Genomic DNA, 21,557 nt, shown 5'->3' on the forward strand with positions numbered 1-21,557 from the left:
TACGGTGGTGGTTTTCGCTTTGAGTGACTCTCTGTGCGGCGCTCTACACGCCCACCGCTGAGTGGTTCTTTGAGTGGATTGGCTCCTCCCCGCCGTGGCTCTAATCTCTACTAGCATCTAATGATTTAATTTGCCTTCCACTCGTTAGCAAATGTAATGGTCTGTCGCAAGTCTAAGCCACAGAGCGGCAGGATGCGAGCGCGAGAGGAAAGGAGAGGAGAGGATTCAGGAGTCCTGTTTTACATAGTTCTTCACTCAACTGTAATAGCCACCCGATGGAAACAAAGGCCAGCCATGGAGCCATACAGCTAGCCAGCTAGCCAGCTGGGCAGCCATCCATGCTGCCTTCGCCTCTCGAGGATGTGAGTAATTGTCAAATTATTTAGCGCAAAATTTGTTTGTTTATGCGGTTGGGTGCTTTCGAAATGGATCTCAACTTTTTGCACATTTCTCTCAGTTCTTACTTTTATTTGTTGTATTTTATTTTTTCCTATTTCATATTTTTGCCAGTTGTGTGCTGAGTTTGCTTTGCTTTGCTTTCGGCATGCCTGGTTTGTTCTTAGTCATTTATGCATGAATGCTTTGCGCTTTCTTCAGCTTAATTGAATTTTTGAATATTTTCGTGGCCGTAATTATGTTGCTAATTAGTTGGTTTATTTATTCTTTCTCTTTCATGATTAGAACGAAAAAATCATCCTTGTGGCTTTCCTCCTTGACACTTCCTATGTAAAACTCAATGTGTTCGAGGGGGACAGCCGCATTGGTAGCTCTCTCACTCTCTCTTTTCTCGGGCTTTTTCCTCTCTTTCTTCTGCGCTTGCTCGCTCTCGGAAAATTCTTTAAAATTGAACAAAAATTTATATGCGCTTTGGCACAGACGATTTAATATCGCATCCAATTTGCGGTTTATACGCATCCCAGCAGTGGCCTTCAATGGGGCGGGTTGGGTGGTCGATGGGTGGATGGTGGGATGGGGGGATAGGCCACTCGGCTCTGGGGATTTTACTCCTGTTTCCTTTTTGGTCGAGGGGACAATGGGGCGTATAAGTGACATCGTTAAATGGACGCCGGGCGCTGCTTAATGAACTCCGACGCTGGAAAGTTGGGTGTTAGCTACTGCTCCTATACATACATACATATGTATATCGACTGGCTTTACTTCGCCGCTCGTTAGCAAGGCTCGTCTTCTCCCTTCTATAATTAACCACAGATTGGGGTGGCGAAGGGAACTCGGATGCTTAATGAGCAGCTTGTTATGCCGTTTTTCGTTTTAATTAGTTTTAAGATGCTCACCACCAACACCAGAGCGTCGGGCACTCATTTTAATTGGTCCATTGATGGCGTGGATCTCGTATACTCGTACATACTCTACACTCTGCACTTAGCGCATTATCACACTCAGTTGCCCATCCCTGCCAGTGGAGCGTCCTTCGGCTTGGGCCGTTTCTCTCTGTGTAATAAGTGCTTAACTCTTTACATGCAAAATTAAATGATGCGCATACGCACGGTAAAACCGCAAATTATTTTAATTGCTTGTCTCGTCATTATTCATTATTTAAGTGCGCTCAAACAGCCGACGTATACGGAATACGCTATGGCATGTGCATATGTATATGTATATGTACACCCCTCGCATGTGTGTGTATGTGTGCGTGTGTGCGTGTGTGAGTGTGTGAGTGGGCCGCCAAAATTGGCAATGCGCCAGACGCACACACGAAAGCCGCTGTTTACATAGACATCAAACTTTTTGCGCTGCGGAAAAGCGGAAAATTGCTCCTGCTGTCGCATGTGGCCTTCCCTCTCTCTCTCTATCTCTCTCTCTCTCTCTCTCACTCTCTCTGATGTACTTACTCTTCCATTTAATTAGTGAAAATAAGTATTAAATGAGCAGCTCTTGTTAAAATAAATAGTGCATGCAATGGCGGCCCGCCCCCTTTTTCTGTTTTCTGTTTGCTTTTCCCGTTGGCTTTCAACAGGCTGTGCAAGATTTACAACTAATTAAAAGGCAAATAAAAGGCTGACAGATCGAAGGGGAATATCGTAAAATCGATAGGCCGATAATATGAGCCACTGACCTCGGGACAAAAGGCAATAAAAGCACAAGTGCGCGGTCATCTGCATAATTATGCGATAATTAAATTATTGCCAATTTGTTTATAGGATTTCCCTCAGTTTTTCCAGCCGTCTGCCCTAAGCCCTATCCCATTGTCCTATTGTATTTGTATATTTAATGAAGTGAGAGGGAGCTGGCCTCCACTTCCGCTCAACTTCCTCACTCCACCCGCCGCACTTTCACCGCTTGCTCTGTTTATTCGGCCATTTTGTTGTTTGCACTCCACTCGCCGTAAGCCCCACGTTAATTTGTTTGACTAATTAAACTAATGAGCGTTCAAAGTTAATACATAAATTAGTCAGCCAGACGGGGTAAGCGGCGGCTGCAGGACTGTCTAAGCTCGTCTATTTCGGCCGTCAAATAATTTTTTTGTATATCATTTAATAAATCATTGGATTGGATTTCGGTTGGTCATTTGAAAGTTTAATGGCGTAGAAATTCGAGCTGAATTATTTGGCTTTTTTGTTGTAAATAGTTTTTAATGTCCCAAACCACTAGTGGCTATTATAGCTAGATAAGTAAATAAATTGATATGTAAAAGTTACACTAGTTGTAAAGGGATAAACTATAAATGTATATAAAGCAAACAGATCCAATTAAGTCCTGATTAGTGGAAGTTTGACTTAAAGGTTTGCCACGCCCACTCTAACGACCACAGTTATGGCAAAAAGGTTTTTTTGTACATGGTTGATACATTTCCTTGAATGTAAATATATTTTCAGCCCACATCTAGGAAATGGCGCTCAATGAGCAATAAATAAACAGTTAAGTGGCGCCCATGGCCAACATGGAGAGCAGTCGGTTTCCTACTTGAGGGTATCCATCACTTGCATTTCCATAAGCTGAGTAATGGGTGTCCAATAGTCGAGGGACTCGACTGTAATACTAAGAACTAATAACTAACGACTAATAAAATAGCATGTAAAACTTATTATTTCAATAAGGGGAAGTATATTAAAGTATATTTATAAAGGCAACAAGAAAAGTTTAAGGCTGAACCAAAAATCGAAATTTTAAGCACCATTAGAACACTAAATTAGGTAACGAATTATTGATCCAATCAACGGCGCTTAGGCTGCGATTTTTTCCTTGCCATCGGCTAATCGAATGTGTGCCTAATCTGCATTAAAAATGTGCACCTAAAAGCCCATTAGCCTATCATCATTCACTGGCCGCCGCACTCGCTGGGCAAACAAGGACCAATCGCCGTGGTTGTTGTTGGTGCTGCGAGTACGAATTAAATATGCTGCGCTAATTCCTCCATCAATTTGCAGCTCATTTCATATGCCAACCCATTTCGCAGGCCATCATCAGGGGCATGGAAGTGAGCATTGGGCTTTGGACATTGGGGAATCGGCAATGGGCAATGGGCGGTGGACATGGACAGGAGCTATCGAAGCACGTGGGCAGCCGCACGAAATGCCGGCGGGCAACCGGCCGGATGAAAAGCGGATGGAGCGGGAAAACTAGTTTGCATTCAGCTTGTGCACGTAATTAGAAAATTTCTAGGTGGCGCGAGGCGGCGGTTGGTTGGTGGAATGAAAACAAAAACAGAAACGTGCTAATTGCAAATTAATTATGCACGATATTGAATTTGCACTAAACGCAAAGGCGGAAACGGAAATGGTCCGCTAGAGAAAGTCCGCTATCAGGAAAGTGGAAAGCCCGTGAAACGTGATTTGCATGATTTTCCTTTTTTGTCGGGAGGATCTTTCTCTCTCTCTCATTCTCGCTCGTCTCTAATGGCCGACACGATTAAGTGTCCACAACAGCGGCATCAGCATATAAACAGCTAAAGTGTTAATTGCCATAAATGCTTGTCATTGTAGCGGTAAACGTTGGTGTATACTGCGCCAGCGCTCACCCACACACACACCCGCACACCCATATGCAGAGAAAGAGAGACAGAGCGGAAACGGAAACGAAACGCTAACGCTAACGGAAGCTGGAGTTGGAGCTGGAGCAGCGGAAAGGCATTTAGGCAGCGCACATCTCTGAGCACTTGCACTCAAATGAATGAAATGAACTGCTAAATTATGCACGCGATTTAACCCTCATTTTGCCAGCCGCAACTTTGCGCTGTCACCCACTCACCCATCCTGCCACCCACTTTTCTCAAGCTGGCCTCTCATTGCGCAAGCGCTCTACGCAAGTACATATATATTTTTTACTGCCACAAACTTTTTTTTGTCGTCAAATGTTTCAGTTGCTCTCCCGCTCAGGGAAACCCAATTGGAGGCCACGCCCCTCAACCTGCAGCCAATGAGTGAAATCAGTGGCCACTCGAATCTTTTCAACATGGCCGCCAAATGGAAGTCACTCGAAGAGCGAGAGAGCCAGAGAGCGCGAGAGCGCATTGTGTGAAAGTGTGCGTGGCTTTCCCCTGCTGTGTTGGTCGTTTTGCAGACTTTTTGCACCTTTTATTTTGTCATTTGTGTGTAATTTCGGAAAATGTTGGCGACATTATGACGCTCGACGCCAGTTGGGCCGGGGTCGCGCGCTTAAGTGTCCTCCAGGGTACTTACTTCGTTAGCAGAAGTTTCTTGCCCTCCCTCGTCCTTCGTCCTTTGCGCGGCTCCTTGTTGCTGTTGGTTTTGTTGCTGTGGCTGTTGCTGTTGCCGTTGCTGTTGCTGGTGCCGTGCGGTGCCGCACTGTGCTTGTCGTTTTGCGGATGTGTCTCTTATTTTCATAACTGTAAATTGCTTTAGATATTAAGTCTGCTGTACTCGCTGTGGATTTCCAAGCGGCACTGTATGTGTGCGTGTGACACCAAAAGGACGAAGGATGGGTCTCCCACACGGAAAAAAAAGGGAGGCCCATGAGTATGCCCCAATGCTAGGGGCAAACGTAACTTGATGAATAAATAATAATAGAGATAATTATTCACAATTAATCATTTTTTAAATTCGGATATAAAAATTTCACCAAGGAACCAACAAAATATTAAATTAAATTAATATTAAATTTAAATATGTATACTTAAAAACAATGATCAAACATTTTTTTTATAAGAGTTTCTGTATTGTTAGCAGTCATGCCACATTTTTGACCAAACAAGTACCTTAACCCACGTTCTTTCTGTGTTTTTAGAAGACTTCATCCGGGGGCAGAAAATGTCCATTCCTTTGGAGCAGGGTCGTGTTTTTCAGCAAAATGGTAGGATATTTATTCTGTGTGCAGGACAATATGTCCGCATGAGGCACTTGGCCAGGCCATTTAAATAGTTTCAAAGCTGCAGTCATTACCAGCAACAATTACATTTTGTCGCTTCGAATTTTATCATTCACTGGGGCAATTACAGAAATAATTGAAGAATAAATTGCTACGACTCCACCACGAGATAGAAATTAAAAGAATTTATATAGGTCTTAGACAGGATAATATACATATGTATATAGGAAAATGGTCTTGCTTAGTTATAAAGTTATTAATACTATACTAAGAATATTTAGTAAGAAAATGCTGGTAAGATATGCTACTGAACAAATATAGTTTTTTGAGACATTACAATATAATTTACACATAATAATGATTTTGAACGGAGCAAGGCATAGTATTTTATATTTCTTTTAGTTGAATTGAGCTATAAAAAATGATTCACAATAATAAAAAAGCGAAATAATATAGCAGTGGAAATTCGAAAACATACAATCTCAGAGCGCAAAATGAAGATTTTAATATGCGCAAAATTGAGACATAAATTAAAGTCACATAATTCTCATTAAAAGGCCGTAAATGAAACCGCGCAAGAACAAAGAAGGCGAATGGTCGAGCAGTAATAAAGATATATGCACCTTAAAGTGCCTTAAAGTATAAAAAGGAATCTCCGGGGCATTGGGCTTGGGGGACCCCAAAGAAATTTGGCAGCCAGATCAAAGAGCAACGACTTTTTGGCCATAACTTAATAGTTTCGAAATGCCGAAATTTAAGTCTTGGGCAAATCAAATTAAACCAGCCGAATCGGCCACTAAATCCACGCACACACATGCTAATTGCCAACATTCTAATTTGAGGCGGGAGCGAGACGGGAAGAGCTGAGAGAGAGAGAGACAGCTGCCACCCAGGGCGTTAAGTGGGCGGCGATTCCTTTCCATCGAAATTAAAGGGGAAAAGGGGTCAGCCTCTGATTTTTTTGGCCTGCGCGCGCAATTTAAGTTGAAATTTATGCGCAGTCCAACGGAAAGCGCATTAAAAATGAAGAGCAAACGCTCGTCTCAATGTGTTAAACGGCACATGTGATTTAAAACTGTATTTATTATGACCTTAATGTTTTTAATATTTCCGACTCTTAGCTGCCCGACTTCAGCCATTTGTCTTCGGTGAGGCGTGGAATTTTTTCGACGTGCAGGAATCTGTTAATTTCGATATTTGCCTTTGTGGCGGGCGATATATTAATGATTATGAATAAATTCAGGGGAAAAACAAAATCATAAACTACACAATACGTCCATCCGCACACAGATGTTTGGCGTGTTATGTGCGCTTGTGTGTGGCACAATACATGTGCATAAAATATTTAGCAACGCTCACACGAGCTTAGATTGCATAATGCATATTTTATGAATGTTTTCGTGTTTTCCCCGCTCTCTTTTCTTTCTGTGCCAAGTCAGGTCGCACAAAAAAGTGTTGAAAATAAAAAAGTAGCCTGCACTGGCGAGGGGGGCAGATTTTAAAGCCACTGCGGCAACAAAAGGAGATGTGGCACAAACAACCGGCATATGCCACCAAACTTCCCACCGCCACTGTTACTGCAAAATCGACACATCGCACACCATGAACGCTAAAACCCAATTCTTCTATATAGCATTTTTATGTACACTCAGAAACGAACTCTTCAGTTTCCAAAGTCAATATACATGTGAACCACAAAGTTTGACATTAATTTATAATTTAGGAAGATATACTTATAATAGATATATTACTTCGGTGAACTACAAATAATAATGATAAGGGAACATCATAACATTTTTATGATCCATTCATCCATTTTTAAAAATTCAATTCCCCTGTTTCTTTTTATATGTATATATGTCCTGGTAAATCTTTAAACTTGACATCTTTATTTGATAATTTAACAAATAATTGCTATCATGTCTTTTTTAAACTTAATTAAGGTGAATATCAGTAATTTTTTGCTAATACTGTAGTTTCTCAAAATGCAAAGGGTTGCATCCACTGTGCATTGCCCCATTGTTGCCGCTTGGCCAGTTCCAGTTCCTCGGATTTTCTGTTGGCCATGTTTGGCTTGCTGGCTACTGGCTGAGTGCACAAACACTCATGTGTGCGAGCTGATGTCAATCCATCATTTGCCTTAACACCATGATTTGTTTATTTGACGAGCTGTATTAAGAGAAATGAAACACAAATGCCATTCGTGCTCCGCTGCTGATTGCCATAAATAAATAATTTTCAAATCAGACACTGACCAAATCCCCGAAATGGATGCGAATGCGAGAGTACATGCTTGATTAGGCCTCCAATTGTGTGGATAGTTTTGATGTGATGTAATCAAGATAGCAGGGAAAGGGAACTCTTTCTGTTCCAAAATTAAAGACCAAATATATCATATGCATAGCTCTGAGTCTTGTCAGTCGTCCCACCTGAGCTCCTTGCGATGTACAATTTTATGGCTCTGTTTTTTAGGCCAATAAATTCTTGTGCACCACCAGCACTTCCTCTTTAATAAGCTCATAAAGTAACAGCCACTTAAAACTTGTTGTTGGCAGCAGTGACATCAATAAACGCAATAGACTCAAAAGAGCTGCCAAATAAGCCGTGAACGAGTTCCGCCTCCGTGGATGCCACATAAACGTCAGTGCCACATCATCATCTTCATCTCGGGCGGGTTGCTACAACCCCTGCAAGCTGTCTGTTTATAGAAATTAAATGACTTCAGACAAAATATGAAGCATAAACTCAACTCAACTCAACACTTTGGTATTGAACAGCGACACAATGGCCCCAGAGCCCCCCTTTCTCAGGACCCACAGCCCCCAATACACATAATAATATCCGGGCAACATTTGTGGCTGCTTCCTCTTTGCATTTATCCCTGTTTTTTAACACTTTCGAGGGCTTTGTTGGCATACTTTTAGTGGGATTTTAAAAATTTAAATTGTCGTAATCGTAAATTAATTTCATAGCACATAAAAATGCGAGAACACACAGCAAATACAATGTCTTTTCGGGCTATGTTTGTTTTTTCGGTCGCCGTAAGGGCCAAATGATGCTTTGTCTTATAACGCAATATATTCAAAATACATTTTCTTCTTTTATTGTATTTTGAGTGTGCTCAGTTGGCAGTGAGCGACATTTTTAAAATGAATTGCTGGGAACGTGTACGCGATGAGGAGACCCATGGCAGCAAAATATTTGGCTAGCTAAGTTTTCGGAGCAGACAAATGATTAAACTGCTTATAATGCAGTATTTAGAGGATGCATTAAAGAGTCATAAAAGCATTATATTCACCAGTATCCTAATTAGATGTGTAAATTATTTTTGCCGCCGACATTCAGTTGCACACGAGACGCCTGCAAGCAGTATTTTTGTCAGCGCCTTGTAAAAATTACCCGGCCAGACGGACAAAAAACGGCGAAAATGTGTTGCAAATGAATAAAGTTTTATAAATACACATCAAGTGCAATTAGAGGCATGACTAGAGGCAGGAAATGACATTCGGTAATTGTTTCCTCAACCTGACAGTCCACCCGAAGGTGTGAAGATTCCGCTCTTGAAGCCTCTATTTGAGATTTTTCATCCTTTCGCGACAAACCGCACAAATTGCGGCCTTACAAAGTATTTATAATGAATTAATGCAGTGAATGCAACTTGTAAATCTGTCACGCGTCCCAGTAAATCATCCTGCATAAGTAATGTGCAGTTTAGCCCGGCGAACACACCCAGAATCCGAAAACGATACTCCCCTCGAACCACTTTGTCACTCGAGATACTCGAAATACCCGAGGCACTCCGAGATACTCCGAGATACTTGGAGATACTCCTCCTCTGACTGCAACAGATGCCGGAATATAATAAAGTCGGGGGAGTGTGAAATTGTGTGCTCGCGGCGACTGAAGGCGGTCCGCGGCTAATCTATGACAGAAAACATGAAATCGGAGCGAACTGCCGAAAATAACTCGGTCTCGGGGACCTTTGACTTCATTTGCAGCTCTTTACTTAGCCATGTTCCCCAAGGCCTGGCCCTGGCACTAAAGTTGCTCTGGGTGGCGATTCAGCGGCCAATTAAAATCCCAATCGGGGCTTCGCCGTACTAGATGGTGCGTCGAATTTAGTTGCTCAAATTAATTATGGAGCACGGGAAATAAAAATGAGTTCGAACACCACGCAAACAATAAAGACAAATCCTACTTTTAAAATGTCCTTGGAATGTCTGGCTTTTACTGATTACTTTTATGCACCTTCATAGTGGCTTCCAACCTCGAAATTGTTCAGTGTCCCCCTTGTTGGATGTCAGTGCTAGCTATTGAATTAGTATTTTTTCCAGTACATTTTACCATGTGCTCCATCCAATTCCCAACTCCGTCCGGGGGCGGCACTTTCTTTTTATGACTGCTTTGCTGCCGTCGAATAAGTGAAGCGCGAACTAATTGAAATTTGTTGCGCTGACATGTTCTACAAGATCTGCTTGCAGATGGGCGACGGAGAAGATGCTGCCCTTGTCGATCGTCTCCAGCTCATTAGCCTCTTCCCGTCGTAGTTATTGTCTAATTTTAATTAATTTATCACAAGCATAAAGTGGCGCAACTCCTGACATTTCCCCAGCGTTGCCCCGCAACAAATCACTCACACGCCTCGTTGGCCGGCTAGAAACTTGCGAGGGGACATAAATTTCCACCCGGGATTCTTGGCATAGCACTACAATCAAACCGAATTTACGACGGCTTCTCGTCTAGTCTTTTATTTTGACATGCTGAACAAACAGGCAAACTAGCAACAGCTCATTTGATTGGGTCGTTTGGATGCCACAGCAGGTACGAGCCATAACCAAACTGAATAATATGACATACAAAAGCAAAAAGAAAATAAGATGGCACTAGGGAAGAGCGATATCAATACGTGAACTTCCACTGGTTTTTCCAGGTCTCGCGCTTGTAAACATTCTTGTACGTCTGCACGGACACCTGGAACTCGGGGCCAAACAAGGTGTTGGCCAAAACATTCTCCACAGCCAAATTTCGATTGGTCACCGCGTGAACAATGATCAGCGGATTGTGTACCTAAACATATAAACAAGGTATATGTTAAGACATTCTTACCCTTAGCTTACCCTTTTAATTTACAAGTTACGACAATACGAACAAAATTAAATGAACTTACGGGTATGGTTTTGCCTTCGCTTTCAAATCGAAGATCAGGATCCTTGTGGGCGCAGAAAAAGTGAGTGTGGGAAGTGGGCACTCGGGCAGAAGGGCCACAGTTCTGTGGGATATGCAAACGACGTCGGACTAAAGGACTCTTAAAGGACTAAAGGGTTTGCAAACCTTATGGGATACTAAGCCAAGCGGAAGTGTAACCTCGCCGTTTTTCGTGGTGAAGAACGCCTTGTCCACGGGGAGCGAGAGGTTCAGCCTCTTGGGTCCGCTGAAAACATACATGGGCTCATCAGCGGGCTCCAAGGCTTGCAGGCGGAACTTTTCGCCATAGGCCAGATACTGACCGGTACGGTCATCCTCGTTCGGACTGACAATCCTGAAGCTGTTGCGCAATGCGGGATGTGGCGAAGGAGCCACCGTGAGATCGCACATCTCGTTGATGGTGTTGCAGTTGCGATGAAGTCCCTCCTGAGTAATTACCACCGACAGCACCAGGTTCTGATCCGCAACCTGCTGGCGACAGACACTGATATTCACGGGCCGGATCTGCACCACCACTCCGAAGGCCAGAACATCCTGCGGAGGACCCAGCACTGTTCCCTGGTAGAAGCGGTCGTAGACGCCGCGGGTTCTGTCCAGCAGCAGGTTCCCGCTCTCCCGCCGCTTCTTCATTTCACTCACACGCATCTGAGTATAAGGAAACCATTTACATTACTAGTCGAAGGATTCATACAAATAAATGGCAAACAAGTTTTCAAGATGCTAAAACATAGCGATCACGAGTGGATTTCAAGAAATGTATTAGTCAAGTTTTATATACTAGAGAGAGATGGGCCCGGCAAGCCCATGGCCATTAGCTAGGAATATATCGACTGATATGACTGACAGCCACCCCTGCGCATCGTGTTTTCCGCTCATTCAAACCATAAACAAATATGCTCTTTTGTAAACTATTAAAACCATGAATGCTCACCTCCTCCGACAAGGCAGTTTCCAGCCAGTTGCCCACTTTCACCCCAGGACCGTACATAGCACCGTAGTTATTTCAGATATTGGGAGCTCTCGTCAGTGCATATCCAGTTACCTAATCTGTCCAGTATCGCAGGTGGTGTTTCCTTGTCGTGTCGTGTGCTGTGGCTTCCTAGTGACAGCCCGGCAACCACCTACTTCGATGTGTTCCCTCAAAAGATCAAAGATAGTTTTCTGCCCCGAGAGCCACACACAAAGCCTCACCCACCGACGACTAACCGAGCATAATATTTGCATGCGGGGCTTTGGAGGCGGCTTCATCTTTGATCCTGTCAAAGAGGCGAAAATAAATTGCTCAATTATGAAATATTAACTGCACACAGCGCCAACGAGAAGTGAGTCCCGGGCGCAAGTTAATTACTCATTTGTTGATTGTCGACTGTGGTTAATGAAGTATCCAACTAATTACAAGTCGGGACGGGCCGAGAGTGCGCATGTCATCAGGCGTTCTCTGAGGAATTCCCGCTTATATTGAAAAATGTCGCTGCGGAAACTGAAAGTGCCTCGGGCATCTTTGGACCGCTTTTCCACCAGCTGCCGAGGAGCCAACGACTCTGAGCCCACAATTTATTACCTTTCCCCCTGACATCTTGACACAATGTCGCCATCCCCCTCGGCACCGGCATCTCCAATCCAGTGGCTCGCGTTTCTAGTAGTTTCCGCGGGGCTCTGAAATTACCCGCATTCATCTTTTGACAGTGGAAACTCATCGCACTGGCGTCTAATTAGATTATTTGTCAGGTTCCCTGCTGAATGGCTAGTTCAGCCTGCTCATATCCAAAACTTTGAGATTCCTTCTCGATTGGCCCGACACCCCAGAGATTGGAAACGAAAGAAAAGTACTTGCTAATTAGACAGTCAATCACTTGAATCTGCTGAAGGTTAGTGGGAAACTTTTAAGAACTTTTTGGGGTCAACTACACATGGCATTTTATCAATTTCACTTCCTAAGAGTTATCCTAAGAGGATAAGAATTCGAGTTTAAAAATTTAAAAAGTTCTGCGAACCTTAGCAAATTTTTAAGGCTCGGATATCTTTAATGTAAGGAAATTATATAAATATAAACAAGAGAAAAAACTGTCGTCGTGTTTTATATTTTTTTTTATTAATTTTGTAAATTTCAATCGATCGGCATAACAAAAATTTTCCACGCCCACTCTAGCGCCCACAAACCGCCAAAAACTGTCTAGTGTTGAAATTTCTCCACCGCAATTCCGCTAGAGGAGTAACGGGTATCAGATAGTCGGGGAACTCGACTATAGCGTTCATTCTTGTATTATTTTACTTTTGGTGCCTATTTCTAATATTAAATAAATATATCTAAATTCTGAAGTATCTTCTTAGCGCTTCTGTCTCTTTAATTTACATTTTTTGCTTTAAATAACAGTTAATGATCCTGAAAATGCAGGCATTGTTTGTTTTTTAATAAGTGATCCAGTGGTTGTTACTTGTAGTAGTGAATTTTATTTGTATTTCCTTTTATTATAAGTTTTTTTTTTGCTTAAACAAACAGGAAACAATTAACTTAGCATTACTTTTACAATTAGCTTTAATTAGAAATAATAAAAATATTGAAGCTTTTAATTTTTATCCTTTTCTGTTGTGTTTACAATGTTTATGTGTATTTAGTTGACAATAATTTGTTTAAATGGTACTGTTTATTTAAATAGATGTTCGCGTGTATATACATTAAAACAGCAAGGAGCAGCGGCGACTCAAAGCCAAACTTTCCTGAATATATATCGCTATACAAGTAGTTGATATTTGGCGTTGTCGCGAAAGCGCTCATGTTTCCACTTTATGTTACAACAATTTAGTTAATTAGACTACTAAATATACATGTTACGTGACGCCGCACAGCGCTTTCTGCTTTTCTGCTGCTTTGTTGTTTTATTTTAATTTACTCGTTAAATGTATAATTCCATTAATTGTTTTTACGTTTTCCCACCTTTTATTTCCATCGATTTAAGTTTACAATTTTCGTTAGAATTTCTCTTATTTCTTTTCACATTTTTTATGTACATAAAAACAAAAGGAACTATATCTTTCAGTCTTTTTAGTGTGTATGTGTGTAATATATGTAAATGTGTGTATGGGTGTCTGTGTGTTTGTGTATAATATCTATTGTTTCGTTATGCATATAGCGTATTACATTGTTAAATTAATATAATTGTTTTGTTTTGTTTTTTTTTTCGTATTGTTTTGTTTGTTTTTTTAGTAGATTTTACTTCAGTTTTCAGTGTAAATATCGCTTGCTTCCCAGTTTTGTTTATATAATTAGCACTAGTTGTTTTTGTTTTTCATTCATATACTAAAATTAGTTCAAGGTTTCCTACCTATCTCTCAATTCATTGTCTCCTCCTTACAATGACTACAATCTAAGTAATTTGTATAATTCATTTAAATATTTAGTTTCCTTGTTTTCGCTTTGCATCTATAAAATAAAAACAAAACACCTAGCACATGCGTGTTTTTGTTTGTTTTTGTTTTTGCTTTGCTTTTCTTTGCTTTGCTTTCATTTAGTCATTAAATATATGTGTTTGTATAGTTAAATATATAATAATATAAAGAGCGAAGGCAAATATCGAATACTTTTGTTGTAGTTGTTTTTCGTTTAAAAATTCCATTTGTTGCAGTTGTTGTCGATAATGTAAATGTTGTTGCTGTTGCTAAAGTGGGTTATTGCTTACTTCGGATTTCAAAAGAATGTTGTTTGCACCTGGGTTGGGTTGGGTTGGTTTGGATTGGATTGGTTTGGATTGGATTGAACTTTGGGTTCCGTTTCTCTGCTAGAAATCGGAGAACTGTCAGGATAGTACACTCAGCAAACATATCACGTTCAGTTCTTAATTATGTGTAAATATATATGGTATATAATTTGTCTATTGTTTCGACTATGAGCTATTGTTGAATAATTAAATTATAGAAAAACAAAATCCGTCCGGTTTCTTGTTCATATTTGAGTTGATGGGGCGTATGGCAGAATATTTAGGTCTAGTGAAAAATGTTGTATATGAGTCTATGGTGTTTGTCTGTTTCGTTAAGTGTTGCTTTCATCTATAGTTAGTACAAAAAATGCTTTTTTTTTCGTATATAACGAGTGTTGTATAAAAACGACAGCAGATTGTATACAATAATCATGATGCATTAGTTAGTTAAGCTCTCAGTTTGAAATTACGTTATGGGTTCCTTTTCTCTTAACTCCTTTTCCGAAGCTTGGCTTCCAAAAAATTGATTTAGAAAAAAATATTTAACAAAAGTTTTTCCGCATGCACTTCCTACTGTGCCCTGCTCTCGCTTGAAAGTGATGAACCAAGTTTGAAAGTGGTACTCCTAGAGCAGAACAATCTTTCGCAAGTTGATCAATAAATACTATAATTACGCAATAAAAAATATAAGATATTGTAAGTGAAGTATGAACAATCAAGCAATGCTTACCAATTGCTTAACATAAATGTAGGTGTAAATATAAATAAAAATCAGGGGTAAAACGCACTAAAACTGCAAAGCTCTTCGACATGCATGTAAAATTAGCTGAGTAACATTTAAACCTAGTTACGTGTAGTTTAGGTGTATCGATAATTATTACTATTGCTAGCTAACTCAGTGAAGACAGTTGCTGTTTTGTTTTTGTATTGCTTGTTTGCTGTTGTAGAGTTCATCTATTTCTGTTTTTGCTGGGGCTTTCACTTACTCTCGCCTTGCTCTAAGCGATTTGGTAGGTACTAAAAATTATCATAATTAATATACGTAGTAGGTATGAGTTATAAGTTATAATTGGTAGAATTTGTATGTCTATTTAAACGGTACTTAGGTTGGTTGGTTGTTGGCTTTTGTACTTTTGTTATTTGCATGTAGGACTTGTTTTGCTTTTATTTGTTTTCTTGTTTTCTTCTGTTTTTGCTTCCACTATCGTTCTCTGCTCTCGTTTTATATTGCGTTAACGGCTCTAGTGCATTAATTTTAACAAACAAAAAATTTAGAGTAAATACTAAACGAATACGTAAACATAAATAGGCTTAATCGAAACTATTGGTATTATACATGCGCGTTTAGGGTGGTTCGATGACTTGAACAAAGAATCGTGGAGGGGATAGCAATCTTTTTGGCTCGTTCTTAGCAAATGAAGCCATCGTTTCCATATGGACTCCATATAGTCGTTGGCGTTATCGTCGACAAAAGTGAGAATAATTGAGAATTCAAAAAAAGCTCTATGAATATAAAATTTACAATTTTGGTTCGACACCAAGAAGAGTCATCGTCATCGCGTCAGGGACAAGTGTGTTCTTATACGAAGACTAACACAAAGTTTTTAATTTTCTAATAAATATTAAATAAAGATTCAACTTTTTGTTCGAAGCTTCATCGCTAAAAAGTTACAAAAGATTGCTAGCCAGTCATATTTAAATACAAATATCTTTGGACCTACATCTCCTCCACCGTAGTTAGGCATAGAGAAGAGTCAAATTCAAAGAAGCTTGGCTTGCGGACAAGGCTTGCTGCTCTATCTATGTCCATGCTGCTTCTCATCTATTTACATGTGGGTCTACTGAAATACCGGTCTTAACGATTACGCCTCCCTTCCGATGAATCCATTTGGAGGTGGGGGCCTTGGCGTACTCGCCGGGCGCAGCCAGTTCTCTTTTAGCAAGTTGGATCGGTTTCCGGCTCCTGTAGCTCCGACTCCGGAATTGGGATTCGTAGGAGATTTTCTCGTTTGGCTGACGCTTCGACTGCGAGGCGGCTGCGTCTTGCTCGGCAACGCTCTTTGCCTGGGCCGACTCAATGGCATGCGCTCCATCTTGATGTGCTCCACATGCTCGTCGTCCACGTCGTCATCCTCGTCCTCGTCGTCCTCCTCCTGCTCGTTGTCCTCGTCGGAGCTACTTTGGCTTTGGCGTGCATTCAACGGCGCCTGCATGGGCTGGTAGTTCGGATTATGGCTAATAGTCACACCTGCCATCTGCACAGGAGCCTCATTCCTGGGTATATAGTTCGGATATGTCAGACTGACCAGGCTGCCTGTTGGGCGCATCATCTCGTAGTTCGGATTGGGGCTGCTAGTGGTAAGAATGGTCGCCTGTTCGCTGGCTATTGATTCGTCTAATAGTCGATAGTTAGGATTGTCGCTAATGGCCATACCGCTACCTCCACCAGGAGTGGCTGTTGGGGTGTAGAAGCGGGGTGTGCCAGTATAACTGCCAGCCGAACCACTGCCTCCACTTTCGATAGTTCCAAGATTGCCCATGGCCACCGGGTGACTTGTCAAGTTGGTGTTACTGCTGGTACTAGGAGCATTGGAGGCATTGCTCTTGTGGCTGGTATTGCTGCCCGTTCGCTTGTGGTTAAATAGGTGGCGGTTAATAAAATTGGCCTTATTGCGAACCGTATCCGCCACTGTTTTCTTCAGACTTTGACGACCAGTGTGAGAACTGGCATTAGAGCTTGCTGCTGATGCCGTTGAGGGTTGCAGTGAAGATCCACCTATGACATCATCTGGCATCGAGCTGCTCATGATGGCGGGCTGCCGACCCCTTCTTGGTAGCAAATGTTGTTCTCCGCTAAGTTTTCCACCGCCTCCAGTACTGCCACTTCTGCTCGTTGGCAGCTCCGCGCATTTCGGACTAGGGTCGTAGATCTCATATCCCCTGTCGCCATCCAAAGCGTCTGTATCAGGGAGAACGTATGCCGCCGAAATATCACCTTGCGTTGCTGGAATATTCTGGAATGCAGTTGGCATTGCAGTTTGCCCATCAGGAGTACTGCTCGCAATGAATCCCGACGGCAGACTAAATGGCAAGTGAGTACCCTGATCATCAACCATGGCGATGGGGCTCTCGGGCGGTTGGTCTAAGGATGAGTTCGGCTGATAATCACCCATTCGCAAAGGTGTGGTAGCATCCTCCTGCTGTTCCCGGTCCTGCAGATCCTGGTCCAAGGGGACTGCCGCAAATGCATCTAGCTGATTGCGCTCCTTGCGCTCCTTTTCCCGATGCTGCAGACCCGCCTCTGAGTGATAAAAGGATACATCCTTAAATTTCGAATTGGGACATTGTGATTCGAGATACGCTATGATATCCAGAAAACTGGGTCTGGCCGAAGACCTATGATGCCAGCACCTTTGCATTAGTTTATGAAGAAATTCTGGGCAATTTTCCGGCCTCTCCATAACTCCTCCATCGATGACGTAACGCAGGACTTGCTCGTTGGAAAGACCTTGGTATGGCTGAGCCGCTAAGGTGGCCATTTCCCAGAGAACCACTCCAAAGCTGAATACATCACTGGCACTAGAGTAAACGCCATCTCGCAAGCTCTCTGGTGGCATCCAGCGAACTGGCAGTAGCCCTTTGGTTCCCTTCCGATAGTAATCCGTTTCATAGATATCGCGAGTCATGCCAAAGTCACCGATCTTCACCGTCAAATCATCAGCTACCATACAATTGCGAGCTGCAAGATCACGATGGACGAACTTCTTGGCGGCCAAATATGCCATGCCATCCGCGATCTCAATGGCCATCTGGTAGATCCTTCCATAAGTGGGAGGCTGCACATTACCAGTCACTCCAATGCGATTAAGATACGTTATCATGGCCTCATCCCGCTCCTCCGGACGATGGGCACGCAAATAGGACTTAAGGTCACCCTTCTTCATAAGCTCCATGACCACCAGAGCCGGCTGGCCCCTGGAGCATACTCCGAGCAGTCTAACAACATGATACGTATCGAACTCCTTCATAACACTCGCCTCGCTTAGGAAATTAGTTCGCTCGCGATCAGTAGCATTTTCGTTGACAGTCTTAATGGCGCACTCGCGGTCCAAGCCACTGGGTGGGAAGGATTTCAGGATTCCCTCATACACCATGCCAAAGGATCCCTGGCCTAGGGGAGACAACTGGATGATGTTCTCTCTCAGCACTTCCCAATCGTCTGGGATGTATTGCATGCTCGCATAGAACGGATTCACTTCTGTGTTCATATGGAGGTCATTAGAGGGAACCTTCCTCTTATGCAGGTAACAGACATATCCGAACAAGGATACAATCAGCACCGAAAGGCCGATTCCCAGTAGCCAGAAGAAGACCTTAGCGTAGCTCGGCGGAGGCTGTTTGATAAACAATAAAAACAACAATTGTTTTAAAGTTATAAGTGTAAGAAGATAAAAATTATTCAACATACCTCCACTTTTATATGTTCGACTTTCGTGAAATCGCCGTATCCCGCTATGGAGTTGGCTCGCACCCTAAAACTGTACGGGCCCTCGTTGAGCTTTATTAAATAGCCGGCGGTCTGGTTGAAGTCAGCAGCCGGGATGCACTTTCCTTCTTCCAGTTGGTCGGGCTTGAGCAACTTGTAGACCACTTCGTAGGTGACAATTTCACCGTTGGGATCTACTGGAGGCGTCCAGCGAACCCGTACAGGGGACTCGGTATTGTTGGCGTGTTCTAAATCTACCTTTAAATCCATGACCAGGTCGGCAAATTCTATAAGCAAATGAAACCGTTAGTAATAAAGATTAACACGTTCTCCTGTCCACCTACTCTTTCTCTTAGTAGTTTGAAAAACGGTGTCGTAATCGCTGCAAAGCGACTTCTTAAAAGTGCTATCCCTTAATTTTTCGCTGGGGATTTCTTCTCTACAGGCCACCACGAAGATAGCGTAGCGGGTGAAGTGGCGCAGTTTTTCAAAGACAAAATGTGTTTGATTTGGCGGCAATTCCTTAGCAAAAACCTCATAGAATTGTCTGTTGGAGGACAAGAGTTCTTCATCCTTATAGGTATTTTCGTCGTCCTTTTCGAAAAAGGCATCGCTATCGTCTGTGATAGAGCGCACATGGCGAAGAAGTACACTGCCTTCCACATCGTCCAGCTCTGGCTCGAGCGCAAGGTCTCGCCTTTGACGGGAGGTGTTAGTAGCTCCTCCATTTGGAATAGCATTGGAATCGAGAGCTGCATCTTCCGCTCCGTCTGATTTGTCAGTTGATCCATTCTTGCTTTTCCGTATGTTTGGAACGAATATAAAGTTTTGCAATGCGTTCTCAAACTCCATGCCCGCTTGAACTTTACGATCATCGTATTCCTGGCTGCTAGTTTTCTTTGAGCCCTCCACGCACTTACAGTCACCTGCTGACGGATCCGGTGTTTTCTTGGTGGGCGTTGTGGCTGGCAGGTCATTTTCCATGGCCTTAACGAGAGCTGCACCGATGCATTATTTAAATAAGTTAACAATGGATAAAACGAGGCTATTTTATTGCTTACGTTCAGTACAGTAATCCCGGTTATTGTTTCGGGTCGGCCGATTTATCAGTTTAGCTTTTAGAAAAAAGCGCGTTAGCACGCCATAAGGCTTATCTAGGTAGCTCCAAGTTACGTTCTGAAAATGCAAATAGAGGGTATCAGTTAAGATCAACAATTTCGTCACATCTAAAAATCCTTTCAAATTCTAAAGGGACCAATTGCACAACGCCATACTCACAATTTTCGAGTCTGAGATGGCGGTTGCTACCACCTCGGTCACCTTTGATGGTCGTCCGGGATTGGTCCTAAAGTTTTTTACGTCACTCTCCGCGTTTGTCAATTCCGAGGATATAGCCATGGTTCGGACGTAGTAGGAGTAATTAGTGTACGGAATCAAATTGCTGAACACCATGATCCCGCTCTTGTCGGGAGAGCTGACCTTCCAGCGATCATCGCATGGATCGTCGCTGCTTTTAGTTGAGTTCCCGTACGGATCGATCATATGATAAAAAACAAAACCGATGAAGGCGCGCGGATCCTTGAAAACAATGGTCGCGTTGCTCGGCTTTTGGGGCTCTCCTATTTCGACTTTTGTCGTGACGTTCAGCATGGCGGAGTTTGCTCCCACTGATTGTAATGTGACGTTGAGAACGGCTGTTCCACCTGGAAATGTATTATTCGGGTCAGTAATGCCAAAATATTAAATTATACTGAAAAATTCAATAGAAACTACTTACAAGATCCGCGGTTTCCGTTTGAGTCGGCGCCCACATCTGACTTTTCAAAGAACTTTGGACTGGAGGCCAGCATGGGTAGCAACTGGTTGATAGTGGACACACACAGTTTTGGGTTGAAATGAAAGAAGACACCGCCCTTCCTAATGAACACCGTTTGGTTGGGTGCCCAGAGCTCATCCAAATCGCGATTATCCAGCACATACAAAGCATATTTATCCGCGTCCATCGGTGGGTCGCCGCTAATTTCAGTTAGAGACTGAAAGAATTTTAGGGACTTCAATCCGTAAGTCAAGTGAACCATTAGGGACGACTGAATTTTATGAACGGCCGCTAGGCCATATTTTAATTCATCCATGACGTGAGCTAAAGAAAAAAGCAGTTTTATTATAACGAAGGCGATAACTTTTTGTCAATGTTACTAATGGATTCTCATATTAATTAACAAAACTGTAAAAACTTAACAATAACTATAATGTCTACTTCAACAATATTTGCTCGTTTTAATAAAGTTGAGTCCTACGACTTTTGAAAAAGTCGATAGTCAAGCGGGACAGGACAGTCATACATAACGTAATCGGCAGCAACCACTTACCACCGCTTTCACGTTTGATGCTGATAGTAAGGGGCTCGGTTCCGGTTATAATGGTGCATCCGTGGAACTCCCGAGCACGCTCTAAACTGTCGATAAGACCGGAGGAGCACTCCTTGTCACACTTGCCGCCCGGACAAGGTTCGCACATGCGCTTATTCTCCGACTTCTGGTACCCCGTTGGACAGTGGGTGATACATTGGCCGTTATACGGAATACCGGAATACACATTGTTGGTTTCAAACTTTGTTAGTGTAGTGCACTCGCTCGCCGTAACGCAGCGGCTGTCGAACTGCGAAAGAGTATGAAAGTTAGCTACTTGCTGTACAGTTAAATTGAATCAGTTTCTACCTGATAATAGCCTTTCGGACAGGTGTCCATGCAGATGTTATTAAAAGACACGTTTCGACAGGAAATGCAACTCTCATTCCCATTCTTATCGATGACGCATCCACCCAAACAGTCCTGACTGCAACAGGTGTGATCATCGATGCAGTTGTTTCTGCACTTTTCGGGGCACTC

At 42.6% G+C, this 21,557-nt stretch overlaps 3 protein-coding genes across 3 annotated transcripts in view; all 3 read right to left on the reverse strand.

Moving 5' to 3' along the window:
* Nucleotides 1–57: 57 nt before the first annotated feature.
* LOC120321825 (protein kinase 4-like) lies at nt 58–5,049 on the reverse strand. The gene is made up of 2 exons (XM_039375803.1): nt 4,638–5,049; nt 58–1,449 (listed from the first exon to the last, which is right to left on the reverse strand). The coding sequence occupies exons 1-2, from the start codon at nt 4,800–4,802 to the stop codon at nt 1,381–1,383; spliced, it is 234 nt and encodes a 77-aa protein (XP_039231737.1). The 5' UTR covers nt 4,803–5,049; the 3' UTR covers nt 58–1,380.
* Nucleotides 5,050–10,015: 4,966 nt separating this feature from the next.
* Nucleotides 10,016–11,637, reverse strand: LOC6535959 (cilia- and flagella-associated protein 161). The gene is made up of 4 exons (XM_002096539.4): nt 11,420–11,637; nt 10,615–11,133; nt 10,451–10,552; nt 10,016–10,350 (listed from the first exon to the last, which is right to left on the reverse strand). Exons 1-4 carry the CDS (start codon nt 11,474–11,476, stop codon nt 10,183–10,185), a joined length of 846 nt encoding a protein of 281 aa, XP_002096575.1. The 5' UTR covers nt 11,477–11,637; the 3' UTR covers nt 10,016–10,182.
* A 3,596-nt stretch (nt 11,638–15,233) lies between these two features.
* Nucleotides 15,234–21,557, reverse strand: part of LOC6535960 (insulin-like receptor) — a 44,581-nt gene continuing 38,257 nt past the window's right edge. The window contains exons 6-13 of the mRNA XM_002096540.4: nt 21,387–21,556; nt 21,039–21,327; nt 20,447–20,809; nt 19,948–20,372; nt 19,731–19,845; nt 19,014–19,667; nt 18,652–18,956; nt 15,234–18,577 (exon numbers count right to left, since the gene is read on the reverse strand). Of these exons, the coding sequence (XP_002096576.2) occupies nt 16,046–18,577; nt 18,652–18,956; nt 19,014–19,667; nt 19,731–19,845; nt 19,948–20,372; nt 20,447–20,809; nt 21,039–21,327; nt 21,387–21,556 (4,853 nt within the window). The 3' untranslated portion in view covers nt 15,234–16,045. The remainder of the gene's footprint in view (nt 18,578–18,651; nt 18,957–19,013; nt 19,668–19,730; nt 19,846–19,947; nt 20,373–20,446; nt 20,810–21,038; nt 21,328–21,386; nt 21,557) is intronic.

Source organism: Drosophila yakuba, chromosome 3R, assembly GCF_016746365.2.
Source record: "Drosophila yakuba strain Tai18E2 chromosome 3R, Prin_Dyak_Tai18E2_2.1, whole genome shotgun sequence".
NCBI lineage: Eukaryota > Metazoa > Arthropoda > Insecta > Diptera > Drosophilidae > Drosophila > Drosophila yakuba.